General features: G+C 43.7%; 1 protein-coding gene across 4 annotated transcripts; it reads left to right on the forward strand.

Moving 5' to 3' along the window:
• Positions 1-519: 519 nt before the first annotated feature.
• On the forward strand, positions 520-8265 carry LOC144934313 (D-serine dehydratase-like). 4 transcript variants are annotated; one of them, XM_078859992.1, is made up of 8 exons: positions 520-578; positions 2167-2334; positions 2798-3078; positions 3383-3563; positions 4536-4654; positions 5270-5459; positions 6204-6312; positions 7011-8265. In XM_078859992.1, the coding sequence occupies exons 2-8, from the start codon at positions 2186-2188 to the stop codon at positions 7098-7100; spliced, it is 1119 nt and encodes a 372-aa protein (XP_078716118.1). In that variant the 5' UTR covers positions 520-578; positions 2167-2185; the 3' UTR covers positions 7101-8265. The 4 variants fall into 4 exon arrangements, with proteins under 4 accessions (XP_078716118.1, XP_078716116.1, XP_078716119.1 ...); XM_078859990.1 differs by having other exon boundaries at positions 523-578; positions 2145-2334; XM_078859993.1 differs by lacking the exon at positions 520-578 and adding an exon at positions 680-683.
• Positions 8266-15732: the final 7467 nt, after the last annotated feature.

Consider the following 15732-nt stretch of genomic DNA (forward strand, 5'->3'; position numbering starts at 1 on the left):
GTTTGTTTCAACATTTGTTGTCCCGGAAAATCAGGTGTCCTCCCCCCCCCCAACCTTGCACCGGAATATTGCTATATTAATTCTAGATTTGAAGCTTTCGTGACTGCAAGGATTCATACTCTTAGGTTTGTTCGGTAAAGTCACTGAGGTAAAAAATAAATAATAATAAAATAAAAAAGTTGAAATAATAATAGAAATAAAAGTATAAATAATAAATCACGCGACTTTACCGAAAAAACCTAAGAGTATTGCTATATTACCCAGTTGAAATGCCCTTCATTATTTGGGCTCAATTCTGGAGTTTTTCCGAGTTTTTGCTCAGTAAGATTTGTGCTGCTCCAATCTTTTTGTTAGACACTTTTTGTTCTAAGTTGGTCTAATTCAGTTTCTCTTGGCTTGGGTTGGCTGCCATTCACTTTGCTGACCTCTTCAGTTTCTCATGCAGGCTCAGTGTAGTGGGTTAGTCATTGTTGGACATTGGAGCCAAATTAATCGCAAATTTTCAAGCAGGGGGAGCTATAACCACAGGTCCATGCAGCATCAGCAGCCTGCAACTAGGCCTGAGCTGCTGCGGAAAGGTAAACAATCAAGCACTCGATTAACTAATTAAAATCGTTTAATTGCAGAATTCCCAGCTAGAGTATGAGCACCAGCGGTTACTGGTGCTGCGGTTCGAGTACACGGTATTGACACGTTACTGCTGCACGTTTCTGCAATGTTACTCTACTAAGAACGTACTTTATCTTCGTGTTTTTATGTGTTTAGTTTGTTGTCTTTCCCCCGAGCACCTCCGATTAGCACGGTTGGCTGCGTACGGTGCGAAAGAAGTTCGACATATAGTAACATACGTAGTGTTGCTGTACTTCTCTACAGTACTATACTAATTGCACAACCAGACTGCAGCGGTGAAGTGTTTTTTTTATCCATCGCCACCGCTGAATATGGAAGTGAAATGCACACCGCAGCAGCAGCAGCAAGCTTGAGGAGGAGGAAGTTGGAGGGTTTTTTAAAGAGCTGCTGGCAACGTCACAACTTCTCACTTCTCAGAAAGGGGGCCTCCCATGCTCAACAATTTGGGTTTTCACGAAAATGCGCATCACATGCTGCGGTAAAGAGTTGTACGCTGCGATGTTGACACGCACTTTTAGAGTTGTAGGTTGTTCAGCACAAACACTTACCTCTTGTTAAATGGTGATTTTAAAAAAACCCCACCACAACCGGAAATATGTGAATTCTGGAAATAGGACAGACATACGTAAGGTCGAGAGCATTTCACGTGCAATATTTTCGATTTCCCATGTGACACAATTGTTTTTGCTCCGATTGCTTTTTTCTTCATTGCTGTAAAATAGACTCAATTCTCCACGTGCGCAGTTTATCCGATTTGCGGATTAACCGCACACCTGAGATCTTGACATAATGTAATAACTAATGGATTAACCCTTAAGCCCAAATCAATAATATAAAAACTGTTATACATTGTTATTCGTGGAAATGTTTATTTAAAGTCACCTGCTTAAACCGAACAAATATGTGCTCTGGTTAATCCGAAATCCACGTGATCGTCTCTACAGTACAGTAGTTGCATATTTGTTACAATAGTGGGCAGAGTTGGATTGATTTAGGTTGGCGGTGGCTCTGCTATCCACTTAGTGGGCGGACTCTTCAGTATGGGTGAATGTGGGTTTTGGTATCGAGATCAGCGGAAAATGGATATTTTTGGATTTTCCGCGATTTTTAATGATCCGCGGCCATCCTCCCCGTCATTATCACGGATAATAAAGAGTCCACTGTTTTCATTTTTGTATTGATTTTGCCATTTTGGTGACCTAGTCCAATCTGGCAAATTAGACTCATCCAGGTCTCTTGAGTTTTCCCCTGGTTAAACAAAATTAACATGATTGTGATGGTCACATGGTAATGCAAGGCATGATGGACATGCCTTGCTGCTGTTTGTGAGCACACCTTTGTATGTTATATCAAAAGTTCAGAATCATACGTTTATTTCCCAAGTAAAGCCCATTGAGTTGTAAAACTCTTTTTCAAGTGTGACCTGTTTATCTATTTAATTGGTAGATCAGTCAAATGAACATTTCCATGAGGCACTATTTAAGAAAACAACGATAACATTAATGTGAATGCAGCAGTTAATCTTTCCGACGATAGGCTAAGCTTCATTGAGAAGATGGCTGAGTCGAGGCTGGTGAGCGAGCTGCCCTCACCGGCCTTCCTGGTGAACCTGCCCACGGCGCAGAGGAACGCGGACCGCATGTTGGAGCGCTTCCGGCAGCTGAGGGTGACCCTGCGCCCCCACATGAAAACCCACAAGACTCTGTGAGTGGCTGTGGCCCCTCTACTGCGGCGGCACGTCTAGGCCTGGGATGACAGTCGGACTCTCCTTTTACATACTGCTTCATTCTATTTCTGCACGGGAAGAGTTTATAAATTAGAATAATACTGACACCGTGCTGTGCTGCCTAATATATGTAATACTGAACAATATTTTGCTCCCGTTTCTGATAAATTAATGGCCACCATGAAAATCAAACTCAAATTGTTGTTATTAATTGAACATGTATTATTCGTTGTGTTTAATAATATAAGCACATATTTGACTTGTAAGCCACAAAAATAATTCAAACAAGATCCCTGTGTTGTGCTGCTGGATTTAATTGTTTCACCATGAGCTTAATCATATTTCATTTCCATAAAAGGAAAGGTCACTAAAGTGTTGAGCACTGCCAATGACACATTCTCTGTTCGTGCTCATTGTCATGTCCTTTGTGTTCCCAACCAGGGAGGGTGGAGTGATCATGACCGGAGGCACACGACGCTGCATTGTTGTTTCTACTTTGGCGGAAGCACGGTTTTTTGCGGATGGCGGCTTCGATGATATCCTGTACGCCTTCCCTTTGAGCGCAGACAAAGTGGAGCAGTGTGCCATCCTGACTGAGAGACTGGAGGCCTTCAGTGTACTGGTGTCTGAGTTTGACACCTTGCCCAGACTTGCCGCTCGCACACTCGCAAAAGGCAAGGTCTGGCATATCTGGCTCAAAGTCGACTGTAACAACGGAAGGGGTATGTGCCAAAGCTAGCATTCGCAAAACAGTGAGACACTCATCAGACAGAAAAGAGTAATAATACATGCAAAAGGTGATTTGTAGATAGCAGAAGCACAATTGCGGCTATTGGCGCGATCCTCACATAATGCTTTGCATGTCGATGACATCACCATACTACATGTATAAAAAAAAAATGGTCATGATTTTGCCTTTTTTTTGTCCAAAAATCATCTTTTTTATGTATTGTTGCTCTCACTGAGAATCAGTGCGCACTGTGACTAGCAGTGAGTAACGGGTGACTGTACATGTGCACCATCCAGCTGGGGTGTTTGTGGACCAACCTGAAGCCCTCGATTTGGCGCTGAAGATTGGTCGCAGTGCGGGCATGAAGCTGGATGGCATTTACGCCCACTGTGGGAACACGTACCATTGCCACAGCGTGGCAGAGATCCAGGCAGTCGCTGAAAACACGACTGAGAAAATCCTTGCTTTTTGCTCCCGGTGGGTGTTTGCCACATGTCACTGTCTTTTGGTTGCTCTCAAATGGGGATAAAAGTGCGAGGCTTTCACCAAGAGGGGGTACGGATTGTCGTGTGGTATTGAGATTTTCATCCAGAGGGGGTACGGATTGTGGTGTGGTATTGCGACAGCTTTTGCACAGAGGGTTTAATACTGACAACTTGCCTGTTGAGTACCTACACGTACGTAAATCATAGGATTAAAATATGAAATTACATCCATTGTCAAAAAAACGAATTAGCGAAAGGCTGTGTATATTGTATTATGCAACTTTGCTCATGATATGAGATAGCAAACACCAGGTAGTGGCGCCTTGCATTCAGTCATTTGGACAAGGCTGGTTTGGCCTACAACTGAAATGTGAGGAGAGACTGAGCAGAACAGTTTGTAATAGCTATGAATTAGCCTGGATTGTAAATGTCAAATTCTTTTACCCTGGACACCACAGTTTATAAAACATTTTTTTTTTAATATGAACATAATGGAATGCAAGTGTTACATCCCTCCTGATGGATAGATTTGGCTGACTACAGGAAGGATTGTGTTTATAAGTGCTGTACTTGAATGCTTTAAGTGCTGTACGTGAATCTGTACTTCCACTTCCATGTCTGTCAGGGGTGGGCATCCTTTTTCTTACCGAGGACTGAATAGGACTTGCAAATACAATTGATGGGCCACACATTCACACACGTTTACATGATCAATATTAACTCGAAAAGTAGTGTCCCTATCGACGGAGTACAATAAGGCCCTTGCAATAATGAGAATAATGACGTCTAGTAGCCATTTAAGGAGGCTAAGATGCAGTGATGGATAAATAATAATTTGTGGGTCATTTTAAAAAAAGACCTCAGGTGGCTCTTGGCAGTTTTAAATAAATATGCGGGTTGTATTTGGCTTTTAAGCTGTAGGCACCCCACCCCTGATGTATGTGCTCTACCTGCCACTTCACAGACTGGCTGAAGTTGGGGTGGCCTCTCGCTCCAGCATTGGCTCCACGCCTTCCTGCAGCCTGCCAGTCCCCCGAATGGGCGCCCTCTCTGAGGTGCACCCAGGCAACTACTTCTTCTACGGTGAGGCTTCCACCCCAAAACAACACATACATGAGCGTAAAGCCATTATTCACCGAACAACAGGCATCATCATCGTCGTCGTCATCATCATCATCCATGATCACTCCATTGCTGGATAAATGCCTTCCTAAGAAAAGTAGTCGCTAATGCCCACAGACCTGAGATGTGATAATCCATCTAATGCCTGCACGTGAGCCGATTTCACCTTTCCCTTTTCCACGATGAAGGACTCTTGGACATGTTCCTTTGGCTGCCACTCTGTCATTATTCTTGGTCGCCATCCCTTCTAGTGATATGTCCTACCTAAGCCGACTTATCTTTCTAAACAGTTTTAATTCTGTGATTACCCCGCATGTGTTCTCGAATCCACCGTGTTCCTCTTTCGTTTATGTATGGAAATAAGCAGCATTAACAAAAACTCGGAACTCATTTGTCAATAACACTGCCTTAAAAGAAGATTTAAAAAACATACAGAGTATATATACATTTTAAATGTTTTAGGGCAGTATTATTCATAAATAAACCTGTATGTAAATAAGTACTCTTTGCTGACACTTTTGAGGACAGATGCAGTGCATGTGATGTGATGTGTGCATGCATGAACGTGACCCACAGATGTGCAGCAGTTGCACCTTGGCTCATGCCGCGCGGAGGACATCGCTGTGCGCGTGCTTACGCGGGTCGTCACTCACATCCGCCACAGGGGGCGGCTCTTGGTGGACTGCGGGTGGACGGCCATCAGTCTCCACGGACACGGCCGGCTGCCGTCCGGCTATGCCGTGATCCAGGACCATCCCGAGATCCGGTGCCAATATCCCTGTATCCTGATCTCTGACTGCAGTTTGCTTGACAAATACGCATTCCCCCTTTTTCTGCAATACACATCACCATCTGTTGTGCTCATGGGAGACTTTACACTGGATTATGAGTGCATTATTTTTCAACAGCAGTAACGTATATAATATTTGGAACACAACGGTTTTGTTCACATTTTTTGTCAAGCATCATCAGCCATGATCAAGCCACTGTTGGATGAAGCTCTCCCCAAGCCATTGCTGTCACATTTTTGCATTGCATCAAATCCCTCCTTTGAATGCCACTCCGTTGTTAGTTTTCACCACCAGCTGTCGTCTGATATCATCTGATAGCCGGTGGTCAAAGACAACAATGTCTCTTTTAGCAATGTCTTCTGTCGAAGCCCACTTACTTTTCTTAACTGTCAATATTCTGTTTCTAATGTGCATGTTTTCTATTCCACATGTTCCTATTTCTGTCTGTCAGTGTAATTCCAATAATATACTTCTCCTGCTTCTTTGAGTCTTTTTCAACTTTTCATCCACTTGTCAATGTCCATCTTTATGATGCATATGTGATAGTTATAACGAACTTATTTTTGTCAATACTCGACATAAACACGATAAATTGATAGGCAAGAACAAAGGGAAGTAAATTCTAGGTATCTCAATCTATGCAATAAAAAACAGTATCTACACTAAGCCAGTGATTTAACTTCTCTAGCTGATTCTCTTGTTGTTGTGTGTATCGCCAGACTAGTGGAGATGAGCCAAGAGCATGGCCTCATTGAAGCCTCGGAAGGTCAAGAGATGGACTTTGAGAAATTTCCACTTGGGACAGCGTTGTTCCTCATTCCTTACCATGTAAGACAACATGTGGACAAGACGGTAACTGAACTAGGCTATGGAATGAATGTCAACATATAGGACCAATATGAATTTGGTGTATGATAAAATATAATATATAGTGTCTAATGAATGTAGCAAACACCCCTGATTAAGACTGTTGGTTTGTTGCCGTGCAACAAACATTTCTCTGCAGCACTTCACTCAGCCAGTGTGGGGCGTACTTTCCCCGTAGTCCGAAGTTATAAACAGGTCAATTGAAGGGATGTCAGAAGTAGTCTATGAAATATCCTCCTGTGGAAGTTCTCTAACGTATTGCTCAGCAAGAGTTCTGAATGAATACTTTGTGACACAATAGCATAATTAAAATAACAGTTGGAAAACATTCAGCCTGGTCACCGATGACTGAATAAATATCCATGACATAACATTTGGCTCTTAACTTTATTTGGCTAAATTCCGGCTCTGAGCATTAAATTAAATACCGGTTCAGACTGTCGTGTGACGTATATTACTCATTGACGGCGTGGGTGAGCAAGTGCTGCCACCTACTGTGTGACCCGGAGGTCACTTGAAGGGATCTCACAGGTAGCTCTGTGATATCTGCCTCTGTGGCCTGTTCTCTAACACAAAGGATTGCACTGCTCAACAAGGTATTACAAATCGATTTTCTGCCTCATGAATGATGTGTTGCGTGTGGTGTGTGTGCAATGCAGTCCTGTGCCGCGGCTGCTATGCACTCCGTGTATCACGTACATGATGGAGACACCGTGCTGGAGACGTGGACCCCATGCAGGGGATGGTAGAGCAATGCCTTGGGACTGGTCGGATTTCATGATCATCATCAATCAGGCATTATCAATACACTGCTATATTAAGGCCTCTGAAAGCTATCTCCATCCCTCAGTCCTGTCTTGCAACAATCCATCTAGCATCTGCAAATCATCTAATGTAATCACTCCATCATTCTTTGACTTTCTCCGTTGCCATTTCGTCGTTAGCCTCGATCACCAGCAATAATCACTTCTAGCGACGTGTCCTGCTCAAGCTCATCTTTTTATAGCAGTCAATAAGATGTCTTTAACTGGCGTATGTTCACTGATCCACGAGTTCCTATTTCTGTCTGTAAGTGAAATGTCATCCATTCTTCTCATCTGTATGTCATAGAAGGTAATGCACACTGACTAAAACGAAAGTTCTTATTTTGGAAAATGTATACGTTTTGATGTTGCTTATTTCTGTGGAAAGGAAGATGAGAGTGGAAATGTAGCTAATAACAAATATAGTAGCCAGTATTGGAATTAATATACCTTATCATTAGCCTATACATTTCAATGGTTTCCTGCCAAATATTCAGGTGGGTACCTACCATCATAGGAATATTATCCTTAGCCGCTAAACCACTTACCACCGCTGCAGTCCTCCTAAGCTACTGAATGCACATTTATAAGTGCTACTTAAATTGCAAGGTCATGGTCGTATGAGAATTATGTCAGTATGTACAGATATGTCTATACTGCCCTTAACCTTGAAAACATCTTTAAGCCTTGTTTTTTGTTGTTGAAAGAAATGTCACCAGATCGAGCACATGCCTCGAGTTAGTAATTGGGCTGTGGTTGTGCACGCTTTTGAGCCAGTGTTTTAAACAGCTTTGGCACTCGAGGGTCGCGCGCGCTGTGTAGAGCACAAACCGTCCTGGTATAAAAACAAAGACGTGAGAGCCACCGCTAACAAGCTGCCTACATGGGCTGAACAGCCGTGTGGTTTAATAGATTTCCTGCCGCAACTTTTTTTTCAATTAAAAGTCTAGGCCGCCACAAATGCTTTACTTGAGTTTCAATTTTTTTTTTAACAAGCTACTATATTCAATGAATGTGTTTCTAGGACTAAATAATGCCTGCAAGAATGCATGGTAGTATACTGAACACTGCAATTATTCCTAGCTTGTATAATTTTAAAATAAATTTGCATTACAGGCATGTTGTCTGTCTTGTTTTTTGTGTGTTCTTTATGCGATGAGTGATAAGCGTTATGCAGACGGTTATCGATGACAACTGTAGAGAAATTGGTGGCTGCGGCAGTTGCTGGCAAACATTAATTGGGGCTAGGAATTTGGCAGGTTGTGACGATGGAGATGATGGGGGTCATGCACACGGAGTGACAGACAGTGCCGATGACGGATGAGCTATGAGCCAGGGTGTTTGTTTCACATGGCTACAAGGGGGGAAAAAAACTCCGCTATGCTTGCAGAAGCATGCATTCCGAACAAACATCTGATCCGCTCACTTGAAGATACTGTAGATATCAAAGATATATCAGTTGGTCACTTTCCACCTATTCAGCCTCGGCTAAATATACATGAGACATGTGTGGATTTCACACGAGGCAGACAGACATCAATTTAAACGTAACCAATTTGAATGTGTTGTTGACATCCCATCCTGGGTTCTGTGTCAGCTGCATATATTGTTGCAAATCTTGCTAAGTATGGAGCCACATGGACAAAACATTACAGCTAGACCTTCATTACGCAGATCATCTATTTGAGCATCTCTCTGAAACTCTCTAAAACTCTCTAAAAATACAGTCGAAAGCGTTTATACTTAACCTCTGTCCATCAATCATGAGGGGAGAAGGACACCATAACTTACCTGAATATTATCCAATAGGAAACTTCAGTATAAACTTGCTATTAAGACTCACCCTATTGAGAACTGGCACAAAACCCAAGTAAAAATAACTTTGCAAATATGCACGCACTGTTGTCCCTGACAGCTAGCCGGCGGCGTTCATACTGCTAATGAAATACTTCCGAAGACAAATGCATGTTGTAAAGTGTTAAATAGTTATTGCGCATGCATCCTTTTTGTTTCCATACTTATTTTCAGAAACCAGCGCTCATTACAGCCGGTTGCCCATATTCACACTGAACCTAGACAATTGTGCACATTCTCACACTCGATGTACATGCCACGGATCAAATTATATGCAGTCTATCGTTTAACTGATCTCTGGTGTGCTACTGAAACAGCTGCTCGACGTCTACCATGTGCTGTCACTGCCATATTGATGGTGACACATTTTTTCCGTGACGTTTGGTGCTAGGCGTGCTGTTCACTCTGTGTTCGTTGTGTTTGTGTGTGTTCACGTGTTTGCCATGTACAACAAAAAAAGATCCCCCCCCTCCCCCCCCCCGTGGAGCTATGCAGGCTGTTGGGGCAAGTGCAGGGAGTGAGCACCTATTAAGGCCGATGCGGCACACATGGGGGTGGTGTGGTCAGGACCATCACAGCCACCTCTGTCTGACCATTGCTAAAGTTTACACACAACACCAGGTCCTGCTTTAAGGTTGGGTCGACCTACAGGAGGCTTTGCACCGGTTCAGAAATGTACCGCTCATGTTGGCTGTGGTCGGAAATTTAAGGTCGCTCGATATCTCGAGGAGTCCACAAACTACGACACTACCACTCCCCAGGTTCTTAAATGTCGACACACAAAACACTGCGGTACATGTAATATTATCCAAGTGCCATTATAACTGAAGCCCGAGTCTTTACGCTGATCAGATTGTGTGTACAGCCACGTGATTTACAATGTCACCGAGCCTGTGTGAGATTACAGCATACTGGCTTCCGAACAATGCCTAATAAACAGGTGTTCTGTCTGGCAAGTTTGACCGAAACCCAAGCCTCTTCTGCTACACGACGCCAGGTGGTCCCTTTTCGGCCTCGCTGCCAGAAATGACCGAGTCGCGAGAGAATGCAGGGGGTGATGGGCAATCAAAGCTCCCGCGATTGAAAATCCTCGCTCGGAACACTTACACCATCCTGGAAACAACGCGTCTGTTTAAAAAAAGATAGCTGTCTGCAACTCAAAACTCCTGTAAACAATGTTCTCTGGGTTGGGTTTTTTTCCTCTTCCGAATGCAACGTCGTATGTGCAATGGGATCATCGGGCGTTAAGGTGTTTGTTCATACCATTCCCGACCGCATACTTTGGAGCAGGTGGCCCTTTTCTCTTTCTACTTGGGAGGTTTATTTTCTTTCTAAGGAAAACAAAACAATAAGGTGTCCGTTTCTTTGACCTTGAAAGTGTCCGCTGACAATTACGGATTTTCTCTCGGTGCAACTGGGTTCACTCTCGACGTGATTCCTTCTTAGTGGTTAACATCCTTGCAATGGGAAGAAAGAATGAAATCCACCCGTACTTACATCACGGACATTAGTAAAAACATTCTGCTGTAATTGGACAGTCGTGATAAACGTGACGTGCTCGGAGCCAGGGTTCGATATCTGGTGACTCGGGCACAATTTTCGGCTGCTGACAGATGCTGTCTGCATGCGCATGAAATGCACACTCCCCCTTGCGTACCGCATGCACACCCCCGCACATAAAAAAACACATACACGCACTTGCACGAGTACACACGTGTTCGTACAGAAGCGCACTTGGTTTTTTTTCTGCCACACCTCTGATGGGGGCGGGTGTTGGGAGACATTTGTTTCCACGTGCCATTTACAAAAAAAATGTCCCTTTGTAAAGTTTTAACCATCTATTCTTTTCTCTTTGATGTGTGCTCGTAATTTTCCATCTGCAGCACTGACATTTCGGATGTTGGAAGAGAACACTTCCATGTACAGGTTTACACACACACACTGTATACGTCTTTTTATTCCAATGCACTCGCACACAGACTATACCGTAATTCCACCATCGGTTGAATTTAGACATCCGCTCTCACAACTGTTCACACACCCATGCATTGCATTATTCAGAGCTGCACGCAAACTCGCTCTATGCCTCTCACCTACACTCGCTTGAACACTCGCCCATTCATCCCGTACCCCCTCGTGTACGCGCTCGTACACACGCCCGCATGCCTGCACACGCACTCATAATCGCGCTCCCTTTCACGCGCGCACGGTTCTACAAACCCCCGTGCGCAGGACGAGACGTCAATGGGAGCTCACAAAAGCGCCGAACTCCCATTTACAAAACTGACATGAGATTTGGATTAAGAGCTCCTTGGCAGCACACTTATTTTAGTTAAATAGAAACGGTTACAGATTATTGTTCATGAACTTCCACAGTTACTCCAAAACATACATTTGGCGAGGCTTGACACTTCCAAGCTATGCTCACGGGGGCAGGCTCTGAAACTTTCCCAGCGGCGCAGCCTAAATTCCCCGCTAATTGAAATCCCAGCGACCTAAATCCACGATAGCGTTAATTCCATCGGCGAGACTCGCCACCAAACTTGTGTCTCCATTGTGTCCACGGAGTTCGGAACAAAAATTGGGGGGGGGGGGGGTCCCGAGCTTTAAGCGACCATTCATCCCGCCCCTGCTTATGCGGCGCAAGAGATGCGAGCGAGCGCCAATGCTCTAAGCCACTCACGAGGGCCCTCGTCCAAACGCTAACAGTCTCCTGATTTCCATAACGCACATTCAATTCACCGTTATTCCGGGCTATATTGTGAAACTGGCATTGGCATGAAGTGCAATGTAAGTCTCAAAACTCTCGCCATAATTATTCGAGTTCAAAAGCAAAGTTTATGTTTTACTTGTTTGGAATCCAGTGGCGTTTAATGTTGATTGCAAAACATCAGGTGCGTAAGTCATTCTCGGTTTAACGTGACCATGCCTCTCATACGCAGTCGATCATTTTAAATGTGTCAGATCCCAAAACGTTGATTATGAATAATATTGGTCGCGAAAGCCTCCGTGTTCAACTGAAGATCCCTATGCTTGCTTTAAATTGACACAACCCTCCTTTTTTTCTTGTAGCGCAAGACGGGTTTTAAGCAGAGTTGTTTAATTGGGGTGCACAAGTTGCTGATTAGCTGAAAAAAATATATGATTGTGGAATTCGTGGCAATTAAGTTGAAGCGCACAGGGAATTGGCAAACAGAAGGGGCCTCAGAGGCCACCGCAGCCAATCCCAGATCAGAAAGCACAGTTGTGGCAGTGCGGGAGGAAGTTAGCCACGGGATTGGTTACCGAGGCACTGGAAGAAATATAAAACTGAAACGTTCCGATGGAAATAATTTATTTTTAGAACGTTTCACCGGCGAATTGTCAATCGCTAGATAAAATACTGCAAATGAAGGCACGCGTGATTTTCGACTTTATCATCAGAAATTATCATCACTGGTTATGAATAATGCGTAATTGTATGTGTGGAAGTGTATCACCATCAGTACATTTTTATTTCATAATCTTAAAAAAAACATCTTCTATTTCGACGTATGTTCATGTTTCTGCTTATTATTTAAGGAATAATAGTTTTGCAAAATAGAACGCTCACATCTTTGAGTTTGCTCGGCATTGTCAACTTCTTCAGATCACCCTTTTAATTAGTCGATTGGTTCCGAGGTTGATCTTTCCTTCCTTAAAAATCAGAGTAAGGAATGCGATAGGGGTCAAACAGTGGACAGGCAAGTCCCTGGGCCCACATCTTTCCATCGGATCTAATCTTCTCCCTGAATCTAGCAGTGGTGGCCACTTCAAGACGCCTGGCCTGTACCTTTTATCTGCCGCCCAGCCGCTCCTCCTCCTCCTCCCACCACGCCTATTTTCTAATCACTTGATTATGCACAGCTGTTGAAGTGGACCTCTGCCCCTGCATTTGCTAAAAGGGCCACTGACCCCCACCCTGTTTCTGTGCCCATCCCTTCCCCACTCCGCCCAGCCACTTTAACCACTGTGTTAATGCTACGGTAGCCATCAGGAGCCCATTTAATTAATGTCGCATTGCCGGAGCTGGCGAGTAAAAGTGGCTTCGTTCGTTTAACATGTGCAGAGGCCGTGGCCACGCCATCAACTCGGCAGCAAGGAGCATAACTCTAAATCAATCCCAAGGCCGCAGAAACTCTATTGATCTCTATCCTCGTGTAACCACTTAACACCAATTTTGCAACGCAAGTGCAAGAGTTTTCAGATGTCAGTAACGATAACAACAATATTCGACTTAATAATAATAAAGACGTTTGTCATATGCAATGGTATGCAATGCATAAAACGAATGTTAGTTGAGACAACCTCGATCTGACAGATAGCTTTTAGGAAAATTGACGCATACGATATAAGTAATTTACATAATGAAATGCGTTTTGCTAACAATGTAACTCTTCTAAAATTATCTCGGAGCAGCGTCTATTTGTAGTGCTTTAAAGAGAAGTTCCGATTAAAAAAATTTGATTCAAGCGTGCCTTTTTGTTAAGAATCGCATTTTGGTAAGCATACTTAGTATTATTACAAAAATACTTTATGTAATGATCGCATTAATTATATTTCAGAGCCCTAAAAGTCTGGGGACACGAAACATAAAGCGTCTGAAATTTGAAATTCCGAGTGAGCTCACAGATGCTTGACGTAAAGGATTTTATTCGACTGTCAATGCAAACTTCATTGGAGGTTTGGCCCCGTGCAGATGCATTACCCTCCCAGGACTTCTTTACTCAATTGTGTGTAGCCTCCCTGTCTCTTCACTCACCCCACGTGGGACTCAGGGCTGATGAGATGAGACATTACGGCCTCTTCCTCTGGCACAAAAGAGCACCGAGATTTTGTTTGCGAATCTTCCTGGCATAAAAAAAAAATCAACGAAAGGGTTTAATCAATATACATTTGCCTCGAGGCTACCCTTCATTCGAAACAACGTGCCAGTTTGTTTTCCTCTTTCCAAATAACATACTGTACAACATTTTGAAAGCCATGATATTGTTAACTCTTTACATTGCAGAATTAACGAACAAACATCCGAACATATGAACTATGTTCTCACGAGCATACGTAAAGCCTAACATAATATAAATGTCAGAACGGTTAAAACGATCGGTGCATTCAAAGTTTTAATGGAAACGTTTAAAAATCCCTGGGGTGATGCCGCCTCAAATGAGGTCAAAGGTCGGGGGTTTCATTTTGAGGTGGGATTTTGTTCTCGGTAGGGATATCAAGGATGCTAAGACGTACTACAAAATACCTGACCCCAAGGATTACCAGCAGCAAATGCAGTTTGATCTCTGACCCCGTCACCTTTTGTGTGACCTCGGCACGGAGGTTTCATTATTGCTTGTTTGGGAACACTTCCAAGCAACACACGCACACACACGTGGTCCCTTTCACCCGCACTTTACTCTCTAACCAAACTCAGCCTGCTCCAATTAAAACACTCGCAGCTCGTTTTCCAAAGGGATAATTAACTCACCGTTCCGCACTCAAAAAAAATAGGGACCGTGATTTGCCGTAAAAAAAAAATCATTTTACTGAGAACAACGTGAAATAACAAGTAACCGAGTAAACATTTTTTTAAAGCGATACACATAAAGGTACAGTACATAAATAAATTAATAAGACACGTAAAAGATGTCATGCAAGTGCACGCACAATGGTTTCAATATTTGTTGGAATCCAGTGGGAGGAAAGGTCAACGTGCGATGAGTGGCAGGCAAAAACCGAGCCGGTGACTGAACCAAAAGTCGAGCACCGTGACTCCCCCCCCCCGCTTCTTAAACGCCGGGCACGAGAGCTGGCGGAGATGCACGCGTGACTCATGTCTCATGTCTGCGGTGGGAAACGAGCAGGAGAGATGAGCTCCAGAGGACATTAACTGGCGCTTCGTTTCAGCCAGAGCAGTCCGTAATGCTGTTTTTGGAAACTGCTTTGGCACTCGACATCCATCTCACCTTGCTTTTTTCTCATCAGATTGCATCCATGTGTGTTCGTAAGATTATACGATTATAGAGGACAATATTATTAAATTATTATGGATAGGCAAACATTGTATTCTAGTGGCAGTGCCTTATGCCGGAAAGCCCTACTCCAAGTCAGTCGAAGAAGCGTTCAGAAAAATACAGAGTGGGAACTTATCCACAGAAAGTCACGTTACCATCTACATAGTGGCAGAGCCAGTTGTGGGGGGGGGGGTGGTACGTGCCCCCCCCCCAATGATCCGATCGAAATCCCTCATTTCGATCGGATCATTGGGGCTTATTAGTAATAAATCGGCATTTTTGCGACCCCCATTGCCACTGTGTAGCATATTATTACGTGCCAGGGACTCGTTGAGATGATAGGACAATAGTCTGAGTCCATAATTGGCAATAAGTAACGGCAAAGCAGTTATAAGTGACTCACATAATTGTGCACAGTTGTGTAAACAGCACACGACTTCCCTGAAGGCATTCACCTTCAGCGAGCGCGATGCCGATCACACAACGCGGTTCAAATTCGACCCTCGATCGATGGCTGTGCCATCGCCGCACACGCATCGAATAAAAAGGCAAGGGACAAGTCCTTACTTACCAACAACTCCTTACTTACTAACAACTCTATCATTTTTCATTGCTGGAGGGGTTGCCCCCCCCCTACCTGAAAATCCTGGCTCCGCCATTGCCCCTACAACCAAATCGCCCTTAATTAATCCAACAATTTAATC

This window comes from Lampetra fluviatilis, chromosome 10 (assembly GCF_964198595.1).
Source record: "Lampetra fluviatilis chromosome 10, kcLamFluv1.1, whole genome shotgun sequence".
In the NCBI taxonomy this organism is placed as follows: domain Eukaryota; kingdom Metazoa; phylum Chordata; class Hyperoartia; order Petromyzontiformes; family Petromyzontidae; genus Lampetra; species Lampetra fluviatilis.